The sequence below is a fragment of the Mangifera indica genome, chromosome 1 (genome assembly GCF_011075055.1).
Source record: "Mangifera indica cultivar Alphonso chromosome 1, CATAS_Mindica_2.1, whole genome shotgun sequence".
NCBI classification, from domain to species: Eukaryota; Viridiplantae; Streptophyta; class Magnoliopsida; order Sapindales; family Anacardiaceae; genus Mangifera; species Mangifera indica.
Window position 1 is genome coordinate 150,434 of NC_058137.1, and position 23,796 is coordinate 174,229.

Here is a 23,796-nt window from a genome sequence, read left to right on the forward strand (position 1 = left end):
TAATAATTTAAATGCTATATTTTTAAATTAATATAATTTTTACTTTAAATATAGTTATTTTAACTTAAAAATAAGTGGTCATTGAACCACTAGTAAATCAGAACCAATCAAATAATGGTATACTAATGTTTAATGTTTACAAAATCCTATTTGTTAAATTATAAAATAATAAACATTGAAACAAAAATCTTTAAAAGATAAAAATATAAAATTGAAATTTTAAATAGGTTAAATTTTTTTATAAGATTATTTAAAAAATTAAGGAATTATTTTATTGATTATGAATGAGATTCCAATTATTTACCCAGTGCCACTGAATAAACATGGGAATTAGGATTCCCAATTCTATTCCGTTAATCTAAATTTACGGGCTTACAGCCCAAAGATGTTAAAACTGGAAGAGCGTGCCAAAAACGGGCGCGTGAGCGATGCGCTTTTGCCTACAGAAATGTAATTATACAACCATCTGTAGTTTTAAAATCCTATTGCTCGATGTGCGTGGGACACAATCAAACGCCGCGTCACCTTACGTCCATATAAGTACCGCGGAGCATCTGGATTTTCTCAAATCTGGGAATCTATTTATCCTTGCATCCTTCAATTTCTGCTTCCTTGTTAAAACTTGCCGATGCAAAGCAGAACAGCGCACAGCACTTCCTTTTGAAGCACTGAAAAAATCTCTGTAACTATTCGGCTTCGAATATGAATATCCGTTCAGCATTGCCCTTTTTTTGTATTTGCCGCTATATTGATCTTAAACCTGGAAGCCAAAACCATCGACCCTTGCTGGTTTATCATTAGCTTTTTTCGGCTCTGTATTGTGCGTAGCTGTAGAATTTATGGTTTTATTGATTAGATATTGTTCAATGTTGCAGTAATTTGCTGGCAATGGTTGAATTATGTTAGCATAGCTATATATAATTTTATAGAGTGTTTCTTTCTTTTTTCTTTTTTCAATTTTGGAAGCCAAAAATTCTAATGGGATAGGTTGGCGATTCTTAGCACATTACATTGTTAAATTGCAAGCGAATTGACAAATAATAATAGCTGTCTACTCCTCTTTTAATGGATTAAAAAAATTGCTACGTTAGAAAATAACTGTCAGATATATGTATACGATGATGATTTTATTTTTCTAGGAGTTGATTGGACATGTAGAATGCATTGTTTAAGAATCAAGTCTACATTCAGTGGAAAGTTTACTTTTGAATCGGATTTCCTTGGCAGGTTTTGTGGTTAAGAAAAATGCAAGCCAACGTGAAATTCAGAAAGCTTTCCACAAGTATGTTCCTTTATTAATTATTATCCCATTCATTGATATAAGGCTGATGACATAGTTTCCTTTTGCTGCAAATTTTATTATGGCGGGGAAATCAGGTTAATTGATAGTTATGGCGTGATTGCAATCTAGATCAGATGTAGCCATGGTAAAGGCGTATGATGACATTATTTTTTTCTTGGCTTGGACTTAGCCTGGATGAAGATTATAAGGCTTGGCCCTGGTTTTGGATAGTGGCTTTCTTTTGCTCTTCTAATAATAGCTGTAATTCGTTGTTGATTAACTTTTTTGTAATCTATATGATTTTGAACTGCCAGTTCATTAAAGGCCATCTAGGTCATTGAGAATTAATGGTCTGCCCAATTGTGATGATCTTGCAAGATACATGATTATTTATACTCACAAATAGATGGTGAATGCTCACAGACTTAAAACGTTGTTCAAGGACTCCTCTTGCTCATTTTTCCTTTTTTAATATACATCTTTTGCGCTTTCTCTTCAATATAACCCCAGCAAGAGCAAAAATAAAGGTGCTCAAGAGAAATTTGCCGAGATTAATAATGGTATGGCACACTCTTTTTTGTTTTATATGGATGCAGTTTTCTTAATTTCTTGAGCTGAAATGTCTTTTGTAACCAAAATAATCAATTATCTAATGAAGAGAAATCCGTGGTTTCTTTAAATATTTTCTTATTGTTCTCTCCTTTTTGCAATTCTTTGTTACGATAAATTTTTGTTTTGTTCCCGGTTGTTTTTATCAGCATATGATATTTTATCTAATGAAGAGAAGAGAAAAAATTATGACTTTTATGGGGATGATAAGGGCAATCCTGGATTTAATGCTGGCCATCCTAGGGATCGTGGTTGATACACTTACTTCAGAAGTGTTGGACCAGGGAAAAGTGGGTTTACTTCTGGGCCTGGTGAAAGGCAGAATATGGGTGGGCAGGGAGTTCCCAAACATTCTCATTTCCCTTTGGTGGTCCCGGTGGAGGGAATTCATTTGGTTTTGGCCTGGATGATATACTCTACGACTTTTTGAGGGGTAATGTCAAGGGTGGGCGTCAATTCAGTGGTTTTAGTGGTTCTACTGGTTCTCAATCTCAATCTTGGAATCCCCCTAAGAGCCTCAGAGCCATAAATTCACAGGTCTTCAAGAAAGAGATAGCTGACCGAGGGATGACTTGGCTTTTATTATCTTACACATCCTCTTTGAAGGGGGACCAGTATTATGAATCCATTATTGGGGAAGTTGCCAGTTCACTAGAAGGAGCTTTAAAGGTACTTGATTGCTTTCTTTTTTCCTCAAATGTTTGTTCTGTTCAATTGTCTGTTAAGATCTTTGCAAAAGATGATTATTCTTTTTTCTTTTAAAGGTTGGAAGCATAAACTGCGAAACAGAATTATCTTTCTGTAAAGAATTTGGCATACCTAGTAGGGCTCCCAGGATATTTGTTTATTCATATAAAACAGGTGATAAGGGTTCTTTGGTGGAGTACAATGGTGATTTGGCTGCAAAAAATTTAAAATCTTTTTGTCAAGATCACTTGCCCAGATATTCAGAGCGGATTGACCTGAATCATTTTGATGTTTCCCCAAATACTGCAGAAAATTTGCCTAGGGTGCTACTTCTTTCAACAAAAAGAGATACACCTGTAATTTGGCAAGCTTTCAGTGGCTTGTATTGTGAACGATTAATTTTCTATGATGTGTAGGTATGTTACTGAGTTCTCTGACTTTATTCTATTTCTTTAGGGTGGTCATATGTGAGAGGGGGCTGGGGTGGGGATGGATGGTGGAAAGATACACTGTTTATGTGCTTGTTGACACTCAAATTCTCTCGCTCTCTCTCTCTTCTTGGGTGCATCATTGGTTTGACGCTTGACTTGACAGTGCTAGATTCCCATTTCTTGCTTAAAACAGTTCATTGTTTTTCTCCTTTTTCAATGTTTGTGTAGGTTCATGATGTTTCTGGTACGGCAGTGAAGAAGTTACGAGTTGATGCCCTTCCAGCTATTGTTGGTTCGTTATCCAATGGAGAGAAGCACATCCTAAAAACCGGGATTTCTGCGAAAATTTTGAAATCTGCAATTCATGATATTAGTATATTGCTTGATGGTTTTGAGAAAAAGAACAAAAAGGCAGCTTCCTATTGGGCTAACACTGGACAAACTGATTCAGTGGAGAAGAAGATACCTCTGCTGACAGTATCAAATTTTGATGCTGTTTATGGGGAGGCAACTCCTGTTTGTATTATAGGTGCTTTCAGATCATCCAAAGGAAGCGAGAAACTGAACTCCATTTTGTTAGATGTAAGTAATATTTTATTGTCTTTGAAAAATTTGGTTTACTGGTTGCAAATAAGAAAGGATTTACAACATATTTTAATTCGCAAAAAGAATTAGGAAGATGCCAAAGTTATTAGGCTTCAGTTAGAGAACTAGTCTCACATCCATGTACTTCATTACTGTTTGAAACTCTTGTCATCTCTCTATTCAAGAATAGTTATCAACAGGAACCAGAAAGCTAATTAATAACCATTTTTCCTGAAGCTTTTTCTTCTCTTTTTGGTGGGGGTGGCAAATATTTGCTACAATGCATTCTGAACACCTGACTAATAAGATGTCGAAAAGTTTTTTGCCTGTTTTTCACAACTATTCAATTAAGCATTAGTATACAGCGGTCAACATTAAGGTCATCTAGTTCTAGCACATGGCTATATGTAGTCACAAGTTGTCCTTTTTTCTATTTTGCATAGATGTTCATAGAAAGTGTCATCCTTGCCTATCTTTGTCTGCCTGACTTAGAAGTTTGCAATTTCATTTATGATTTTACTCTCACATTTGCTGCCTGCGTTTTGCTTTCAGGTCTCACAGAAATCATTACCAGGTGACAGCATTCGGCCTTGGGCTCAAGAAACTCTGTATCTTATGCTTTCTTAGATACTACAAAGCAGTCATCATTCTTGAGTGCGTTTGATAGATCAGGATTCAAGTCAATTGATAAGTTGTTGGTGGCCTAAAATCCTAAAAGGGGAAAGTTTGCAGCATTTACTGGTGACATGACCACTGAAGAAGTCGAGAGATTTATCGGTTCTGTTCTTAATGGAGATGTACAATTTGCCAAGACACGGCAGAAGCCTGTGATCAAGTAAAAGAAGCAATGAAAAAGAACATTAGTTTCAGAATGTTATAATGTACATGGAATTGTAGTCTCACAAAAATTTTGATAATCATCTAACAACAACAATGAGACAAGGTAGGGGGCAATGTAGGGTTGGATTTGAATAGAGCCAGTTTGACTTGATGTTTGGCTCTCTTTGAGCTGAATTTTAGTTGGAGTTTTAGATTGGCAGCTCAGTTCGAATCCCCTTTAGTGATACTGTTCATCATATTAATAATATTATTCATATTCCTGAAAATTTTCAATAATATCTTCAATCGATTTGAATAAATTTGAGTTTGAAATGATCATATAGGATTAAAGCCCAACATGAGCTAGTCAATGTTTGGACTCGACTCAACTGAAATCTAGCTGAATCGGAAAGTTTACAGATTTAAAGAGGAGTAGAAGAGCATGTATAGCAGGGGACAGGAGGGATGAAGAAAATTTTGACCATTGAAATGAGGTTTATGTGGTCTCAACATGTAAGAATTTTGTTAAGCTGATGGCGTTACTCTAAAATAAAAATTAAAGGCTCTTCCACTAAGTTTTTCCAGTCTTACATATTATGCAACATTCTTACATTTGTTTCATCTGATAATAATGCCATGTACTCATACAAACTGTGCTCAAAATCTGGTTCAGAAGCGTCTCCTTGGTACAAACGCCTAAAGTTGATGGTATTCAATAAATTAAATCCTGTCCTGTCGTGATTGTATTATTTTTTTCGAAGAAAAGCTAAGTTTAAAACCTCCTCAGGATAATAACACTATATACATCTCCATGCATTTCTTCTCACACAGCCTCTGATATTTACAGTTTCTTTTCTCACTAAATATTTCATCATATTTCATTGCAAAATCATGGACACCCGATCACGGTTTGACTCCTATAGACCCGAATGTCACCCTTTGCTGTCGACTCTAGGCAGCCACCTCGCCCACCGGCTTGTCCAAGTTGGTGTAGCCGACTTTTTCTCGATACCCGGTGACTTTAACTTGACTCCTCTCCATCATTAGATAGCTGAGCCTCGGCTTAAAGTGATCATATGCTGTAATGAGCTAACTTCCGTTATGCCGCTGATGGATACGCGAGGCCGTGTGGTGTTGGTGCGTGTGTTGTGACTTTCACGGTTGGTGCTCTTAGCCTGGCGGATGCGATTGCTGGAGGTTATAGTGAAAATTTGCCAGTAATTTGTATAGCCGTAGGTCCAAATACAAATGATTATGGAACCAACAGGATACTTCATCACTCTATTCGATTGCCTGACTTTACCCAAGTATTCAGGTGCTTTCAGAGTTTTACTTGCTTTTAGGTATAATCCTAACTCACTGCTCCTGCCTGACTGCAACATTTTTAATTATCGTAACGGCAATGGAGTTTTGGTGTTGGATTTTTTGGTAGGCTGTTGTGAATAACTTGGAAGATGCGCATGAATTGATAGATACTGCAATATCAACTGCTTTGAGAGAAAGCAAGCCAGTTTATATCAGCATCAGTTGTAACTTGCCTGCTATTGCTCATACTACTTTTAGTATGTTAAAACTCACGAGAGTTTGTCTTGAAATTTGAAGCTGATGTTTACAAAAAGGGAAGCACATGTTTTATTTGAAAAAGTCTTAGGTAGACTTAGTATTTGATATTTATTTAGATCAGATTCTTGCTCCTTAATTTTCTGATTTTCAGTTAGTAAAATAGTGCCAATAAAATCTGATAGCAGTTGAGATTTATTAGGATTTTAGTTTGGTTGTAAGCCTATAAATAGACATTCTCATTTTTGAAATATATTGTAGTGAGCCTTCCTTCAACATTTTAACTCTCAAGTTCCTTTGTTACTTTCTTCAAAATACTATATTTTCAGGTTATTATAGAAAACTTGAATTTGCCAACATTTCAACAGTGGTATCAGAGCTTGGTTCCTTCGGGCTGTGAAGGTTATTTGAGTGTAAACACTATGAGGTTGAGAGAGAGATTTCCACATTTATTTATGACTTTTTCTAGTTCTTCTACTCCTGCAACTCCTATGTTTACAGGAGATCATTTTCATATATGGGTTATAAAAATGAGAGTTTATTTGAGATCTCAAGGTCTATGACATGTAGTGGAAACTGATGAAGATCCACCTGCCTTGACAAAAAATCCAACTCTTGCTCAGATACAGGCATATGAAGAAGAAAAGTTGAAGAAGGACAAAGCCTTGACATGTATCCATTCAGGTTTGGCTGATGACATTTTTACCAGCATTATGCACTTGGACTCTCATAAAGCTGTATGGGATAAGCTAATGGAGACATTTGAAGGAGATGAAAGAGTGAAGGCAAGCAAGGTACTTACTCTTAAGAGAGAGTTTGAGCTACAAAAAATGAAAGATGATGAGCTGGTGAAGGACTACTTAGCAAGGCTTATGAAGCTGGTCAACCAGATCAGATTGCATGGTGAGACTCTACCTGATCAGAAGGTGGTAGAAAAGATTATGGTTTCAGTGCCTCAAAAGTTTAAAGCCAAGATCTCCGCAATTGAAGAATCTTGTGACTTGCAAAGACTCATAATTTCAGAATTAATCAGCAAGCTTCATGCACAGGAGCAAAGAGTTTCAATGAGAAGTGATGTAATTACTGAAGGTGCTTTTCAAGCATATCACAAAGGAAAGAAGTCCTACAAGAACAACAAAGGGAAATTTGCGGGATCTTCACTTGCAGTAGAAAAAAAAAAGAATTTTCCTCCTTGCTATCATTGCAAAAGAACTAATCATGCTGAGAAGGATTGTCGACACAAAGATAAACCTCCTTGTAATTTTTGTAATAAAGTCGGCCACACTGAGAAGTATTGCAGGGCCAAGAAAAGCCAATCTCAGCAGCATCTTTAGCAACATGCAAATGTGACTGAAGAAGATAAAAATGATGTTGAGCATTTGTTTATAGTCTCACAAGCACTTAGTTCTCATGAACTAAATACTTGGCTCATTGACAGTGGTTGCACTAGTCACATGACAAAATATCTGTCGGTTTTCACCTCCATTGATAGATCAATTCAACCAAAGGTCAAGCTTGGAAACGGTGAAGTTGTGTAGGCCAAAGGAAAAGGGACAATTGCTGTCAACACCAAGAGAGGTACAAAAATTATCACTAATGTTCTTTATATTCCAGAACTAGATCAAAATCTTCTTAGTGTTGCTCAAATGCTAAGAAATGGATATGCAAACGCTTTTAAAGAAAAATTCTGTTTCATCACTGATGTTCATGGAGCAGAAATAGCCAAAATCAAAATGAATGGAAATAGCTCTTATTTGAAGCTTGACTTAGTTGAAGGTCATGTCTTTAGTGCTAAGATTGATGAAAGTATTGTTTGGCACAAAAGTTATGGTCATTTCAACTTGAAGTCATTGAAGTTTATGCAGGAAGCTGGTATGGTTGAAGACATGTCTGAAATCACAATCAATGCTCAAACTTGTGAAAGTTGTGAGCTACCGAAGCAGCCTAGATAACCATTCCCTCATGATACGACCAAGAGAGCTACTCAGAAGTTAGAATTAGTCCATTCAGATATTTGTGGACCAAGGAGCACAATCTTATTGGGTAGCAATGTGTATTTTGCACTATTTATTGATGATTTTAGTAGAATGACTTGGGTTTATTTTCTAAAAACCAAGTCACAAGTGCTTTCCAAATTCAAAAGCTTCATGAAAATGGTTGAAAACTAAAGTGGCTAGAAGATTAAGGTGCTCAGAACTGACAACGGAGGTGAGTATAGCTCATCAGAGTTCAACATTTTTTGTGAAGGAGCTGGACTTGTACATCAGTTGATAGTTCATACTCACCGCAACAGAATGGAGTCTCCGAGAGGAAGAATAGAATAGTGATGGAGATGGCAAGGTGCATGCTATTTGAAAAGAAATTACCAAAGCTTTTATGGGCTGAAGCAGTTAATACTTCAGTATATTTGCTTAACAGACTTCCAACTAGGTCTATTCTAAGCAAAACACCAATAGAAGTATGGTCTTGTCTAAAACCTTCTGTTAAGCACTTGAAAGTGTTTGGTTTGTTGTGTTACTTTCATGTGCCATCTGTGAAGAGAGGGAAGCTTGATGAAAGAGCTGAGAAAGGTGTATTTGTTAGGTATGCAGCAGAATCAAAAGGTTACAAGATTTATAGCTTAAGTGGAATGAAAATTGTGATAAGTAGAGATATGCACTTTGATGAAAATTCCTATTGGGATTGGGACTTGAAGAAAGTCAACAAGTGTGATCAAGCCACTTCATCTATTCCTGAACAAGCAACAGAAAGCACAAGTATTGAAGATCAACTCGTTGAAGCAACTTCAAACACACCCGTGCTAAAGGTGAAGTCATTATTTGATGTGTATGAGAGGCGCAATCTTGTACATGCTGAGCCTACATGTTACACAGAAGCTGCAAGATTTCCAGAATGGATTGAGGCCATGAAGGCTGAAATTGATGTTATTGAAAAAAGTGAAACCTGGAAGCTGACAGAACTACCTAAAGCTAAAAAGGTAATTGGTGTGAAATGAGTTTTCAGAACCAAATTCAATTTAGATGGCTCAATCTTTAAGCACAAGGCCAGATTGGTTGCAAAGGGCTTTGCCCAAGTTGCTGGAGTGGACTACAATAATACATTTGCACTAGTAGCTAGACATGACACTATAAGGCTACTACTTGCTCTTGTTGTAACCTTTTGATTCTGCCTTGAAATTTGAAGCTGATGTTTACAAAAAGGGAAGCACATGTTTTATTTGAAAAAGTCTTAGGTAGACTTAGTATTTGATATTTATTCAGATTAGATTCTTGCTCAATTTTCTGATTTTCAGTTAGTAAAGTAGTGCTAATAAAATCTGATAGTAGTTGAGATTTATTAGGATTTTAGTTTGGTTGTAAGCCCATAAATAGGCATTCTCATTTCTGAAATATATTGTAGTGAGCCTTCCTTCAACATTTTAACTCTCAATTTCCTTTGTTACTTTCTTCAAAATACTATATTTTCAGGTTATTATAGAAAACCTGAATTTGCCAACATTTCAACATAGTAATGAGCCAGTTCCATTTTCACTTTTCCCCTAGGTAAAATTTTCCTGCTATTATTTATATAACTTATTTCTACATCAAAACATATGATGAGAGTTCCTTATTGAGTAATGAAATGGAATTGGAGGCTGCAGTTGAGGCAGCAGCAGAGTTCTTGAACAGGGCAGTTAAACCAGTATTGGTTGGTGGACCTAAACCGCGAGTGCCCAAGGCATGTGATGCCTTTATAGAGCTTTCTGATGCTAGCGGATACCCTCTTGCGGTGATGCCATCAGCCAAAGGGCTAGTGCCAGAAGATCACCCGCGTTTTATTGGAACTTATTGGGGAGCACTGAGCACTGCCTTCTGTGCTGAAATTGTGGAATCTGTCGATTCTTACTTGTTCGCTGGATCAATATTTACTAACGTTAGCTCTGTTGGCTACTCACCTCTGCTGAAGAAAGAGAAGGTGATTATTGGCCAGCCTGGTCGCGTGTTAATACCAATGGACCTTCATATAGATGTGTTTTGATGAAAGACTTTCTGAAAGCACTCTCAAAGCGGCTCAAGCGCAATACTAAAGCTTATGACAAGTACCACAGGATTTATGTTCCTATGGGGTAACCTCATAAGACTGAACCCAAAGCTTCAATGAGGGCGAATATGCAGTTCCAACAAATACAAAAGATGCTTTCTGGTGAAACTGCTATGATTGCTGATACAGGGGACTCTTGGTTTAACTGCCAGAGCCTGAAATTGCCAAAGGGATGCGGGCACGAGTTCCAGTTGCAATACGCATCAATTGGATGGTCGGTAGGTGCAACTCTTGGCTTTGCGCAGGCTGTGCCCAAGAAGCGTGTCATTGCTTGCATTGATGATGGTAGCTTTCAGGCATTATCTCCTGTTTTGCAACCGTGGAAAATCCTGTCAGTAAATTATTCGGAAAACGAAAACAGTGTCTTTTAAATCTAATATTACCTTTCTCGGCCATTGGTTTTTCTCAGACGACTGCACAAGATGTATCGACAATGCTGCAATGTGGTCAGAGGAATATCATCTTCCTGATTAACAATGGTGGCTACACCACTAAAGCTCCGATCCATGATGGACCTTACAATGTGATAAAGAACTGGAACTACACTGGGTCAGTTGAGGCAATCCACAATAGGGCAAGTGCTGGACAGCCAAGGACCGCTGTGAGGAGGAGCTGATTGAAGCAATTACGGAGGCAACAGGAGCTAAGAAGGATTGCTTGTGCTTCATTGAGGTGACTGTTGACAAGGATGATACCAGTAAGGAGCTCTTGGAACTGGGATCAAGGCTCTCTCTTGTCAATAGCCGCCCGCCAAGGCTTCACTGGTCTTGTGCTTGAAGCCTTAAACTGAAAATTAAATAATTAATTACATGCATGACAATGCCCATGATGAGAATTCATAATTAATTGATAATATTTTATGTACAAATGATTTTGTTCTAATGTTATATTTAATTCAGAGGTTTTTAATTAGAGATTACATATTCAATTAGATCATCTAATGTAGATGTTGTTATAAGTAATAAAGTCTTTAAATCAATGTATATCTGGTTATAGTTAAATTGTTTAGCGTTACATTTATTCTAGATTGATTTGAATCTAATATAATATTTGAACAAATTTTGAACTTTAATTCATCAATCTTGAATAGTTTTTTTTTTTTTTTTTTTTTTAAATTCAAACCTATGTGAAGCTGGACCTTCTTCAGGATAAGTTCAAATCAAATTTTAACACTACTTTTGACTGGATATTTGGAAGCATTTTGTGCATGCACAACTCTGTTCGTTCAACTTGCTTTTCTCACATTACGGGCTGCTGGCAGACGAAAAAGACTTTTATCACAAACAGTGGACTCTTTTTATTTGCCTAATATGAAATTCCTGGTTTTCATTTGCTCTTAATTACTAATCCAACACCAAAAACAATGGACTTACTTTTGTTTTATGCCTAATATGAAATTCCTGTTTTACTTTAACCTGGAATGAAGCATTATTGATGTAGAAAAGGCTCTTGATTCTCGGACATTCTGTGACCAATAAAACCATGTAACCACAATAAATAGCCCCTGGTTTCACCATCACAGGAGATCTCTGTTGGACTATCATTACCATATAAATGTTCCTTCTTTCGTGATCTTTACATACAAACATTCAAAACCCACAGTTTCATTCATCAAGCAAGAAGCTTTGATACTCTTTTTACTCCTGTTTACGATCTTTGCAATTCAGTTATGGACACAATGATTGGATCACTTAACACTTGCAAGCCTTCGTGTAACGACTTAGCTCGTCCCGCAAATGGGGCTGTTTCAACCCTTCAAAGCTCTGATTCATTCACTCCAATCGTCAATCTGTCCGCATTAACTCTCGGTAGTCACCTTGCTCGCCGGCTCATTGAAGTTGGTGTCACCGACTTGTTCTCTGTTCCCGGTGACTTTAACTTGACTCTTCTTGATTATTTGATAGCTGAGCCCGGGCTTAACGTGATCGGCTGCTGTAACGAACTGAATGCTGGATATGCTGCTGATGGCTACGCGCGGTCTCGTGGTGTCAGTGCCTGCGTGGTTACTTTCCACGTCGGTGGTCTTAGCGCGATCAATGCCATTGCTGGAGCTTACAGTGAAAATTTGCCGGTTATTTGCATAGTTGGAGGGCCAAACTCAAATGATTATGGAACCAACAGGATCCTTCATCACACTATTGGATTGCCTGATTTTAGCCAAGAACTAAGATGTTTCCAGACTGTAACTTGCTATCAGGTATAACCTAAATTATAATGAAGTTGTTTTCTTAGCTGATTAATAATTTAGAAAAAAAAATTGTCTCCTTAAGTGAATTTAACAGGTGGAGCATTGTTCATGAATTTTGGAACTTCTTGTTGCTGTGTGAATTAGATTGATAAATTATGATGGTTTTTGTGCTTTTCTGTTTTTGCAGGCTGTGGTGAATCACTTGGAAGATGCACATGAATTAATAGACACCGCGATATCGACTGCTTTGAAAGAAAGCAAGCCTGTTTATATCAGCATCTCTTGTAACTTGGCTGGTCTTTCTCATCCTACTTTCAGACGTGAGCAAGTTCCATTTGCTCTTTCTCCTAAGTAATCTCACAAGACTTATGTAATGGCTTATTTTAAGTGATGATGAGTTGATGTGAGTTCTTCTTTGTGAATTAACATATATTTATATTGTGGGTGAGCAGATTGAGTAACAAGATGGGGTTGGAGGCTGCAGTTGATGCAGCAGCAGAGTTCTTGAACAAGGCAGTGAAACCAGTGTTGGTTGGTGGACCTAAGCTGAGAGTTGCCAATGCATGTGATGCTTTTGTTGAGCTTGCCGATGCTTGTGGTTATGCCTTTGCGGTGATGCCTGCAGCGAAAGGGCTAGTGCCAGAGAATCATCCCCATTTTATTGGAACTTACTGGGGTTCAGTTAGCACTGCCTTTTGTGCTGAAATTGTGGAATCTGCAGATGCTTATTTGTTTGCTGGACCTATATTTAATGACTTTGTCTCTGTTGGATACTCTCTGCTTCTGAAGAAAGAGAAGGCCATTATAGTCCAGCCTGATCGTGTTGTTATTGCGAATGGGCCTGCATATGGGTGTGTTTTGATGAAGGATTTCCTGAAAGCTCTTTCAAAGCGTATCCGGTGCAACACTAATTCTTATGACAACTACCACAGGATTTATGTTCCTCAAGGGATTCTTCTGAAGTCTGAACCTCAAGAGCCATTGAGAGCGAATGTTCTATTCCAACATATACAGAAGATGCTGTCTGGTGAAAGTGCTGTGATTGCTGAAACAGGGGACTCTTGGTTTAACTGCCAGAAACTTAAACTGCCTAATGGATGCGGGTGAGCAAAAGATTAAGTATTGATGGATTTTGTGTGTCCCAGGCAAGTGGGGTTTATAAATGAATATGGTTTTGCAGGTATGAGTTCCAAATGCAATATGGATCAATTGGTTGGTCAGTTGGTGCAACTCTTGGGTATACACAGGGTGTGCCGGAGAAACGTGTAATTGCCTGCATTGGTGATGGCAGCTTCCAGGTATGTGGAGGTTATTATTTGGAATATGGTATTTGTCTTGTCTTATGCTTGGAAAACCCTGTTAGTAATTAATTTAGGACATTACATGTAGATTGTGTTCACATCAAAGCCTGTCTTTTAATTCATGGTTGTTGCCTTGGTCATTAATTTCAGGTCACTGGACAAGAAGTATCAACAATGCTGCGATGCGGGCAGAAGACCATCATCTTCCTGATTAACAATGGTGGCTATACCATTGAAGCTGAGATCCATGACGGACCTTATAATGTAATCAAGAACTGGGATTACACTGGGCTGATTGATGCAATACACAACGGCGAGGGCAAGTGCTGGACAAAAAAGGTTGTTTGTTGGCCAATATTACTTGCTGGATGGCCTTTCTTCCAATGCATAATTAATTTGAGGTAATTGTTGCAGGTGCGCTGTGAGGAGGAGCTGATCGAGGCAATAGAGGAGGCAACTGGACCACACAAGGATTGCCTGTGCTTCATTGAGACAATTGTTCACAAGGATGATACCAGCAAAGAGTTGTTGGAATGGGGTTCCAGGGTCGCAGCCGCCAATGGCCGTCCACCAAATCCTCAGTAGAATTAGTTGACGGCTACCTCAAGTGGAGTTTTGGGATTTGAACTCTTTGCTTTATTTGCCATTATATTTCTTTTTAATCAAGTCAATGTAGTCAGTCCTTTTCTTCATTTCTCTGGTCTTATTCTGCAAAATCAATAAATCTATGGACTGATAGCAACAAATGGGACATTAATGAAAGATGCTGGTTATTTTCTTTAACCTACTTTTCCAAACTTCAAGATCATGGCCCTAAAAAATCCTGAAATATGGAAATATTTGATGCTAGAAGGTAAGTGGGTTTTACCACTAATTGAACTACTTTCCAATTAGCAGTGGAGCTTTTAGTTCAATGGTGACATCGCTGCATTGCCCTGATGGAAACAGATATTTACTTTACTTTGCCTTGCCTTGCCTTGCCTTGCCTTGATAAACTTTAAATTTGGATTCGATTCGGATCAAGCCTACACAAAATCCAGCTTGTGATCACTTTGAATACAATGCAAAAAACTCAGTCTAAGATCAATGAACTGGGGATCAAAGAACCCAACTAAAAACAAATACTGTTTACTCGATTGAAGTCTATTCAATTTCGAATATTCAGTTTAGCTTGAACTTGATTTGTTCAATTTGGGCTGCGATTTAAGCTTGAACAGCACAGAAGAAATCCAGCCCCCGTCTTCTTAAAACTCTAGTTATAACTGATAAGGCAGAGTTGCATTCCATAACATTTTATGTCCGATGCAAAAAGCAGGAGCTTCACAGCACTTCTGAAGCTTCCTATGACACGACAAAGAAAAAATATTAAATGGAGACGAAAGGACAACAAAACGATGAGTCTGTGTCTAGAATTTTTTTTTTTTACAAAAAAAGGAGGACAAATATCCCGAGAAAGTTATCCATGAGTTACAGTTTGGAACAGAAGAAAATCGACGTCAGACTGTAGAATGAAACAAAAGTCATTTGGAAAGAAAGTAGCGCGCTTGTCTTTATTTATTTTTCAAAAGGCCAAACGACTATTTCCCACCCAAGGTTTAGCGTTTTCTCAAATATCCCCTTTTTAACTATGGAAACACCAAACACCTACTCATGACCGGTTAGATTTAACCAAACCCTAACGGTGGTAGAGGTAAAATCGTCATTTTTGTTATAATATTAAAAATAAACTAAAATAGAATCTAATTTTGCCCCCCTAAACTTTAAAAACTAAAATTTTCCCCCAGCCTAAGTTTTAAAAAATCGCAGTTTCACCCTAGGGTTTGGTTTTGAAATCTCCGACGACCGTTCCAGCTCTGTTGCCGACGGTCTCTCCCTCCTGAAGCAGCCTCTCCTTCCGGCGAATGCTTTCCTCCCATTTGGAGGCTCGATCGACGTCGGAAACGGGAAGAGGGACGAAGAACTTCGTCGGGGAAGACGAAGTTCTTCGTCTCCCCAGACGAAGACGAAGCCGTCGTCTTCGTCTGGGAAGATGATCGTCTTCCCAGTGGGAGATTTTAAAACCAAACCCTAGGGTAAAATTGTGATTTTTTAAAACTTAGGTTGGGGGAAAATTTTAACTTTTAAAGTTTAGGGGGGCAAAAGGAGATAAAATTTTTAAACGTTAGGGTTTGATTAAATCTAACCGGCCATGGGTGGGTGTTTGGTGTTTCCATAGTTAAAGAGGTACATTTGAGAAAACGTTAAACCTTGGGTGGGAAATAGTCGTTTGGCCTTTTCAAAAACATTGTAACTTTTATCGTTCTTTTTAATGAGCAGGAAATTTAAATTCCAGGAAAATATGGAATATGTATGTATCTTTAAATCTACTTCAACACTGTAGTAGATATTTTTGTTTTCGCTTCATGACATGACATGATACAACTCTCACCAAAAACAAAACAAAACAGTTGGGATAGATTAAAATCGAGCTGAAGTAGAGCAAATGTTAATTCAAACTCAAGGTGAATATTTACACTAATTAAAAAAAAAAAAGAGCTATGTTAGAAAAAAAAAAGAATTATTTTAAAAAAAGAATTTTATGGATAAAAAGGATCATCCCTCAGAATGTTTGGTTTCATTAAATGTTGGTTTGTTGGTTGAAATTTTGTTTCTTTGCACATCTTCTGTAGTGTAGACATGCCAAATTAATCATATGAAGATGAGTCCAGTCAATTCATAAGTTACAAAACAACAATAGAACTACATTAAAAATGGCTAACATCATATAAGAAATCATTTAAAGTTAATTTAATATTAACAAGATTCCATTAGTAGCAGCAACTCCATGATCAAGGCAAAATCTGGCTGCCATATACAGACAATTACACAAGTTTTCACAACCAGCATCCCATGGCAAGCAAAAATCTTACACTATCCATACACTGTGGACCATGGATTTCAACAAAATATGACTTATAGAGATCTAGGTGTTACTTGGAGCAAGTACAAGCCGACCATTTTGAAGTAGGTCGGTAGGGAAGGGAGCTTGACAATTGAAAATATGCCATTTCAGCTTGGGGATGTTGGGGTGTGCACTTCTACATCGATGGCAGCGCAATTCCATTGACAACACGCTCTCTTTATTCACTAATGCTGCTTCCCCTCGGCTACCGATTTCCTCAATTACATCAACTGAATCACGGAAAAATGCAGTAGTGAAAGTATTCCAGTGCCTCTTATTCTTAAGATGTTTTGAATCAAAATCCTGGCTAATAACATGTAGGTGTAGCTGCCGCATCGATGGATCCTGCAAGAAAGAGTGCAAAATCCCCATTAGAAAGTTATAATTTCCATAAATCCACACCTAAATTGAATGTTATACCACCGAGCATTTCTGCTGGAAATGAAATGGAAAAAATAAGGCAAAAGACCAGAGGATAAAGGGAAAAAAATGGAGCTGGAAGTCACATCTAAACCCATTTTAAATTTTTTTTATAAAAGTTAGAGTTTAGTAATGATTCTGAATATTAAAAATAGCAATATTTTCAATCACTACACCAGATCTTCATATCTAAACCAAAGTTTCCTTTGACAAAGACATCACTCCTAGCTCCAGTAGTTCAACTGCATAATTTAACCTTTTACTGCCTCTAATTTCTGAATTCACTCAATCTAGAACCATTTTACTTCTATGTTGCTTCCCAACCATGTCAAGGGTCCAATAGCATATGAAGTCCTGGAAAGAGATTTACTTCCACAACCAAGTTACTGCAGCCAGCACCAAATTCTGGTCCAGAAAGATAGTCGCATTTAAGTGAACTAAAGCTATGTTCATATCCAGGGAAGCATGAAGAGAGGAAAAAGAAAAAAAGAAAACAATCATCATATACCGAGTGATATCCAAGGCGAAAGACCAATGATGCATTTTCAAGCAAGAACTTCTCAGCCCACTTCAAACCCACAGCATGCATCATTTTTAAGAGTTGAAGATGTTCTTTACTGACATCTGCCAAGCTATCAAGACCATCACATCGTGCCAGCACCAAAAGGTGTTTTTGTGCCTGTAAAAGAGAATAAGATACCCATATTTTAATTTTAATTCACCTTATTCTAGAAAATGGGGGAGATGATATGACACATGTACCTTTGGATAAAGATCATTTAGTACAACAATATCATCAGTTATTTCTAGCAGGTCATCCTTATGCTTTTCAGGATGCATGGCAATGTTGTAAAGAGCTTGAGCCCAGGGGCCCCAGACCTTAGTTTTACTTCCACCAATATTGCCATTGTTGGCATTGACCTTTCCAGGCCTGGAAGCATTAATATCAGATCCAAATTCATTTTGAGATCCCTTGCATTTCTTGCTTCTTTCATGTTGGTCGACAGCATCTCTTTTAATCTTCTGATCACTTTTTGAACCAAAATTTTTGGGGGCATCTTCAGAGTGACCTAGCAAGAATGAAGGCTTTGACCCAATTTTTTCATTGCTTCCCTTTGGTAACTTTTCTTCAGACCTAACTATCGATAGGAAACCTTCAAAAAGTGATGTGTAAGCCATTCGAAGAATTTTGCAGCCTTTAACATAGTCATTGTCAAGACAATCAGGTCTATTTGGGTTCATATTAGGTCCAAGAACGTGTATAACATGGGTCACACCTTCCCTACTATACAAAGAAGATGATGAAGGGAGAGGAACAACCACCGCATTCCCAGGGGATAGACATTTAGTCTGTTCCTTGGTTGCAACCTCCAAGGCAGGACCTGCAGCACTGAAGATTGCAGCATTCACACCTCCACCTCCAGGTTTCAGCCTCCTGCACATGGTGATCTATGAGTAAAATCTTCTTAATGTGACAATCATAGGCTTATAGTGAAAATGTTCAGAGGCCACATGGAATGAGTAAAAGGATATTCCATGTATGAGTTCAATAGAAATATATCAAGAACTTTAAACAGACAAGATAGGCTTTCAAAAGAGTCTCCCAAGTTTGATATTTCAAGCAATTACTTTAACCCCTACTGAACTCTATGCACATGAGACAAATAATACAATCTTACCAATTGGCAGCATTAGCGATTACATTACAGTGTAAACCTCCTCTGGAATGAAGTTGAGTTATATCTCCTACAAATGTGAAGAACTTTTTGGGGTTAATGTTCTTTTGTGCGGCTTTATCCCTAACCAAAGATAAAATCTTTGAGCCATGGCTCAAGTCCACTAATACAAGCTGGGCATTTCCAAGCTTATAAAGAAACTCCTCAACTTTCTCAATAATTATGTCAGAGGCCTTTTCATGGTTGAATTGGAAATCTGATGTTGAAATAGATGGAAATGCAAGAGTGGGCACATCACTAGAAGAACCATTCTGCCTGACAGAGTCCACTACCAGGTCTGGTCTTGGCTTCCCCTCCTCATCTGCAGTATCTGTTAATGAAGTAGCATTTTCTCGTCCTTCACAGATGGTTTTAGTTACCTTGGTAGCTTCAGGAGTTGCAGAATCCTGAGCACTACTTGCATTTGGTCTGGCATTAGAAGGAACATCTACTTTCTTTAAGAACTTCATTATGCCGAGTTGAATTTTGGCATCTGGATTCTTTTGGCCAAAACAACCATGGGGAAATGCTTCCAAAGCACCAAGTTTAATGTATGTATCAAGAGCAGCTTGAACATCACTCTCATTCTGGCAAAACATAATTCGAGAAAACCCTTCACTCAACTTAGGCAATTCTTTCTTCTGTAACATACTATTCACAACTATTGCAGCTCTTCCACCTTGCAAATCCCCCTCATGGCCTTTCCGTTTAACAGATCGAGATATACAAAGCTTGGCAGGAAGATCAAGCACCACAGCATGCATCTCTATTTGAGGACCTCCAAGCTTCATAAAATCTGCACGTTGTTCTCTCTGCAAGTTGCATCGGTCAATAAATACACTTTTTCCCTCCTTCAATGCACTGGCTGCACTCATTAGGCACTGGGCCTTCGTTCCAGACTTACCATTATTAATTATATCCTATCATACAAATAAAATAAAACATAATAAACTAAAATGAAAACTTTAAGTACTTACACACACATTGGCTCATTGTAAACAATCAAAGCCGCTATAATTTAGTACCATTTCTTTCCGAAAGATAAATCCTTATATCAGAAGGGGCATAATCAATCTAATCACTAACAGACATTCTTTATAATAGCTTTAATAACAAAAAGACGAAAACGGGTTGCAAAGAAACATCCCAATTGCTTTGTGCTCACCCTAAAAACAACACTTCTATCAATATTTAATGATTCTAAGTTCTAACTATAACTCAGTCCTCTTTCCTCTAGCAGATGAATGTGTAGAAGAAGCATCGTAAATAGCCATGCCGATACTGAGAACCATGAAACTCAGTGAACCACTTCATAAAAAACGTGCAATACAAATGACTGGAGAAACAGATAAAGAAACCTGACAAACGCGGACCCAGGGACGAGCTGAGGAACGCATGACGTAGTCGCAGAAGGTGGACTTTCCGCTGCCTGGGGCGCCCACCAAAAGCAACACAATTGGCTTCTCCTTCTCTTTTTCGCCTTTATCAAACACATTATACATAACGAAAAGAATTATAAAGCCATGATTTGATCAATGAACAAAAATAGACTAGCAGAAAGAGGATACCTCCGGTTTTACCGGTATCGTCAACATCCATATCCATTTGAATCAGCGATTAGGTGGAGTTCATGTGGGTCGGGTCAGAGTTGGGAGATGCAAACTGGAAACTATGCCGAAGGCGAAACGTTCTCTTCAAGCTTCAATAGTTATGGCAGAATTGCCTGCCTCTACCGGGCGTTCGTGTACGGCTTGTATGGCCTGGGCCTAAAATTATAGGCCGACTGTATAGGGTAAATTCACAGTCTGCTCAACGTTAAAAAGCCCATTCAGGAATATAGAAAAGAAATTGACTATGGTTGTTACTACAGCGAAGCTAAATCATTAACTTTTCCCAATAAACCATTTGATTTTTATCAGAGAGATAAAGGGACAATATGAGCTCGTTACAGATGGATTACTTCATAGATTGTATATATAATTGTTCCAAGTTTCGGATTATGGCTAGATTTGGTTTAGACTACTTAAGTTCGAATCAAATAAGTTAAGTTTAAATCAATAATTAGACTCTTTTATATACAAACTAAGTCAAACATTCAAATTCAAACCAGCTTGTATCAAATCCAAAATTAAATTTTTTCGACTCGAGTTCAAATGTCAATTTGTTAATTTTAATCTGATTTTTAAATTTGTACCAATCTCAACCTCAGATTCAATTCATCCAGTTTGAAGAACTGAATTTGAGTTAACTCTTTAGATTTGAGCCGAGCCTTTACTCAATAGAAACAATTATTAATATTATTATTTTTAACTTGAAGCAAGTCTCGTTGGCATTAATTCTAGTGAAACAGATCTGCTGCAAGAGAAATCCCAAGAAAGATCGCACAAAGCAAAATGGGAACAGCAACTAGCTAGATCTTCAAGAACGAGTTTGCTTGGCTACATAGCACCGTCTAATTCATTGTTACACTGCAGCTTCCATGGCAGTTAATGTTATTATGGGAGCACATTCTATAATAGAAAATGCAGAAAATGCTGAGAAAACCTCTTTCATCAGCACACACAAATGGTTGATTCTTGAATATTTGGATCAATATGCAGAGTATAAATCCTCCATTACCAGAAAAATTGAAACCAAGCCTATTTTTGGATCCCCAATGGCTTTATTCCTACACACTGTTGTCAACTAGAATGACAACCCATTCAAACACAACAATACTCAAATGCACTAAAAATAGGTCCAAACACGGGTAACTAAAAATAGATACACACACGAGTACATATGTTTACATGTCATAATGTGATGAAAATTACTTAATCACATGATAACACATCAATGTGGAGTATTTGTATCCATTGTTAACACATATAGAATTATTCAATCAAACATCACAAATCTTTTCAAGGCTTATCAGTAGCAAATCCTGGGATTCAAGTGCGACAATGTTTGTCTTTGCGCAAACCACACATGGGAAAGGTGAGATGTGAAATTGGAAATAACACATATCAGGATAACAAACAAAATAGTTACAAACAAATCCAACCTTAATGATAATGTCGTCAATATCAGAGCTTAAAATCATTATCAGAAAACTTCTACACCTCCAACTCCAGCCTCAAATGAAGCAGAAAATTAAAAAGAAATTCTAGTCAATACTACCAAGTATATCCCATATATCACAAACAACACAAAACAATCATAGCACTAGATCCATTCTCTTTTATCAAAAAATAATATTTACCACAAGCTAAAGAATATAAATGATCACATTGATCATTACAGTTTATGGAGATTTAACTTGACCCCTGCAGAAGCACAACTTTCTTAGTTGCAGAAATCAGAAACTTGATACCACACTTTATAGGCATTGAAAACCCAACCTTAACCAAAGTTGAAAATTCAAATTAAATTATTTAAAACTACAATATAAACAAATTAATGGTGAAATACATCTGTTCCACTCCGATTCAAGCATGTCAAACTCCAATTATTAATAAACCAAGCTATTTGAGGCGAGCAGCACATCATAAGCATTAAGAATACAGTTAACAAAACCCTACCGCAAACTCAAATAAAATTATAACGTAAAAGCATAATTAAAACAGGAAGCTGAATGAAAACATTAGATCCAAACTGATAATAGCCATTAGATTAAACCTATAGACGTTGTAGAAACATTCAAAATTCAACATTAAGTTCAACTGAATCAAAATAACAAAACAAACGACACTGTAATAACAAATGGAAGACCTCTAAAGAGATGGATCGCGTCTCTTCGTCTACTTAGATCTCTGTCTCATCTTTCTTCTCTTCCTCTTCAATCTTCTCATGCGCTTCTTCTTCCACTGTAATAACAATTACCCAAAAGAAAAAAAGTAATTAAAATAAGTAACCAAGATGAACTGTGGAAGTGAATACCTAAAGAGAATTTGAACCCAGCTTGGCTCTCATTCTGACTGGCCTCACAAATTCTCACTCTCTCGGTTCTATTCAAACCCAAACCGAGGAACCAGACCAACTTATAGGTTGTCGACATTTATATGTAAACCCTAGAAAAAGACCGGAATAACTCTGCCCCCGCTTATTCTCATAATTACAAGACTGCCGCTATCAATTTTTAAGTCACAGATTTACAAAACTCCACCTTGACTAAAAAGCTAAAATAGTTAATGATTCCTTTGCAAACATCACAATACACTTAAAGTGGACAATTCCTCGGCTACACGGCAAGAGACTCAACAATCAATATCCTAGATTCTCCTAGTTCACACACAAAAGGGCAATTCTCATCGATTAAGACTTGAATTAAAAATGAATTCCCATTATCTTTATAGGTTAAATTCAATTAACCGGAAAAAAAAAACAAGAAGAACTTTTTTGGCAGACAAAGTGGAATTTTACCAAGCTGCACTGCCTTCTCCAACCCAGATTCTTCAACTTTTCAGACCGAAACAATGGGAGATGGGTCCATTTTTCTAACACTGAATAGTGAATACTAATTTATTGCACTGTCTAGTTTGCAAGAAATAAGTCGTCGGCATATATTTTGAATACTAATTTACTGCAGTCTGGTTTGCAATAAATAAGTTGTTGGCATGTCTTATCACCTTGCTTTCTTTTTAAATGGCAATCTAACTGTTGATCTTTTACAGGATCTGAAAAAGAAAACCCCTCAAGTTTCACCAGGAGACATTTCAATTCAATCTTCTCCAGAGTTTTGTCCGTCTGCAAACTTGAATTGACAGATCCGTGAAACATGAAACTTTTACTAAAATTCTGCAACACCATTAGATAAATCCCACGTCAACACATCGCTTAGGAATGATAGAAAAGAGTTCCTAACACAATAGATAATATTTTACAAATTCATTATCAGTTTAATGGCGGTGTAATATAAAGTTTTATTTGGATAAAAATGATGCAAACATTTGTTTAGAGCAAATGATAAGAATGACCTTGTCAACATCCACATTTCCAAGGTCCAACATGACTGCAGGCTGACACAGCTTTCACACCAAGTTTTAGAATTTAATTTTGTTTGTGTGTTCGACTTTTTGTCATTACACAGAGGTGCCCACATTCACAAGAATCACAGGGTTTGGATAGACGCCCATCACACATCTTACCTCTTTCTTTTTTCACGGTCAAATTTCTAGATATATACTCACTGCCATTAAT

At 37.3% G+C, this 23,796-nt stretch overlaps 2 protein-coding genes and 2 pseudogenes across 5 annotated transcripts; 3 read left to right on the forward strand and 1 right to left on the reverse strand.

The window, feature by feature from the left end:
• Positions 1-2,015: 2,015 nt before the first annotated feature.
• LOC123215295 lies at positions 2,016-4,707 on the forward strand (annotated as a pseudogene).
• A 597-nt stretch (positions 4,708-5,304) lies between these two features.
• Positions 5,305-10,830, forward strand: LOC123222649 (annotated as a pseudogene).
• A 576-nt stretch (positions 10,831-11,406) lies between these two features.
• Positions 11,407-14,324, forward strand: LOC123216752 (pyruvate decarboxylase 2-like). Its single transcript, XM_044637316.1, has 6 exons — positions 11,407-12,250; positions 12,429-12,592; positions 12,694-13,344; positions 13,422-13,539; positions 13,693-13,881; positions 13,957-14,324. The coding sequence occupies exons 1-6, from the start codon at positions 11,723-11,725 to the stop codon at positions 14,125-14,127; spliced, it is 1,821 nt and encodes a 606-aa protein (XP_044493251.1). The 5' UTR covers positions 11,407-11,722; the 3' UTR covers positions 14,128-14,324.
• Positions 14,325-16,305: 1,981 nt separating this feature from the next.
• On the reverse strand, positions 16,306-20,386 carry LOC123223030 (transcription factor bHLH140). 4 transcript variants are annotated; one of them, XR_006503746.1, is made up of 7 exons: positions 20,187-20,386; positions 19,977-20,098; positions 18,583-19,538; positions 17,666-18,338; positions 17,412-17,582; positions 17,160-17,308; positions 16,433-16,828 (listed from the first exon to the last, which is right to left on the reverse strand). XR_006503746.1 is itself a non-coding variant. In XM_044646092.1 (7 exons), exons 1-7 carry the CDS (start codon positions 20,221-20,223, stop codon positions 16,705-16,707), a joined length of 2,118 nt encoding a protein of 705 aa, XP_044502027.1. In that variant the 5' UTR covers positions 20,224-20,386; the 3' UTR covers positions 16,568-16,704. The 4 variants fall into 4 exon arrangements, 3 of the variants coding, with proteins under 3 accessions (XP_044502018.1, XP_044502027.1, XP_044502038.1); XM_044646092.1 differs by having other exon boundaries at positions 16,568-16,828; positions 17,274-17,308; XM_044646103.1 differs by having other exon boundaries at positions 16,749-16,828; positions 17,228-17,308.
• Positions 20,387-23,796: the final 3,410 nt, after the last annotated feature.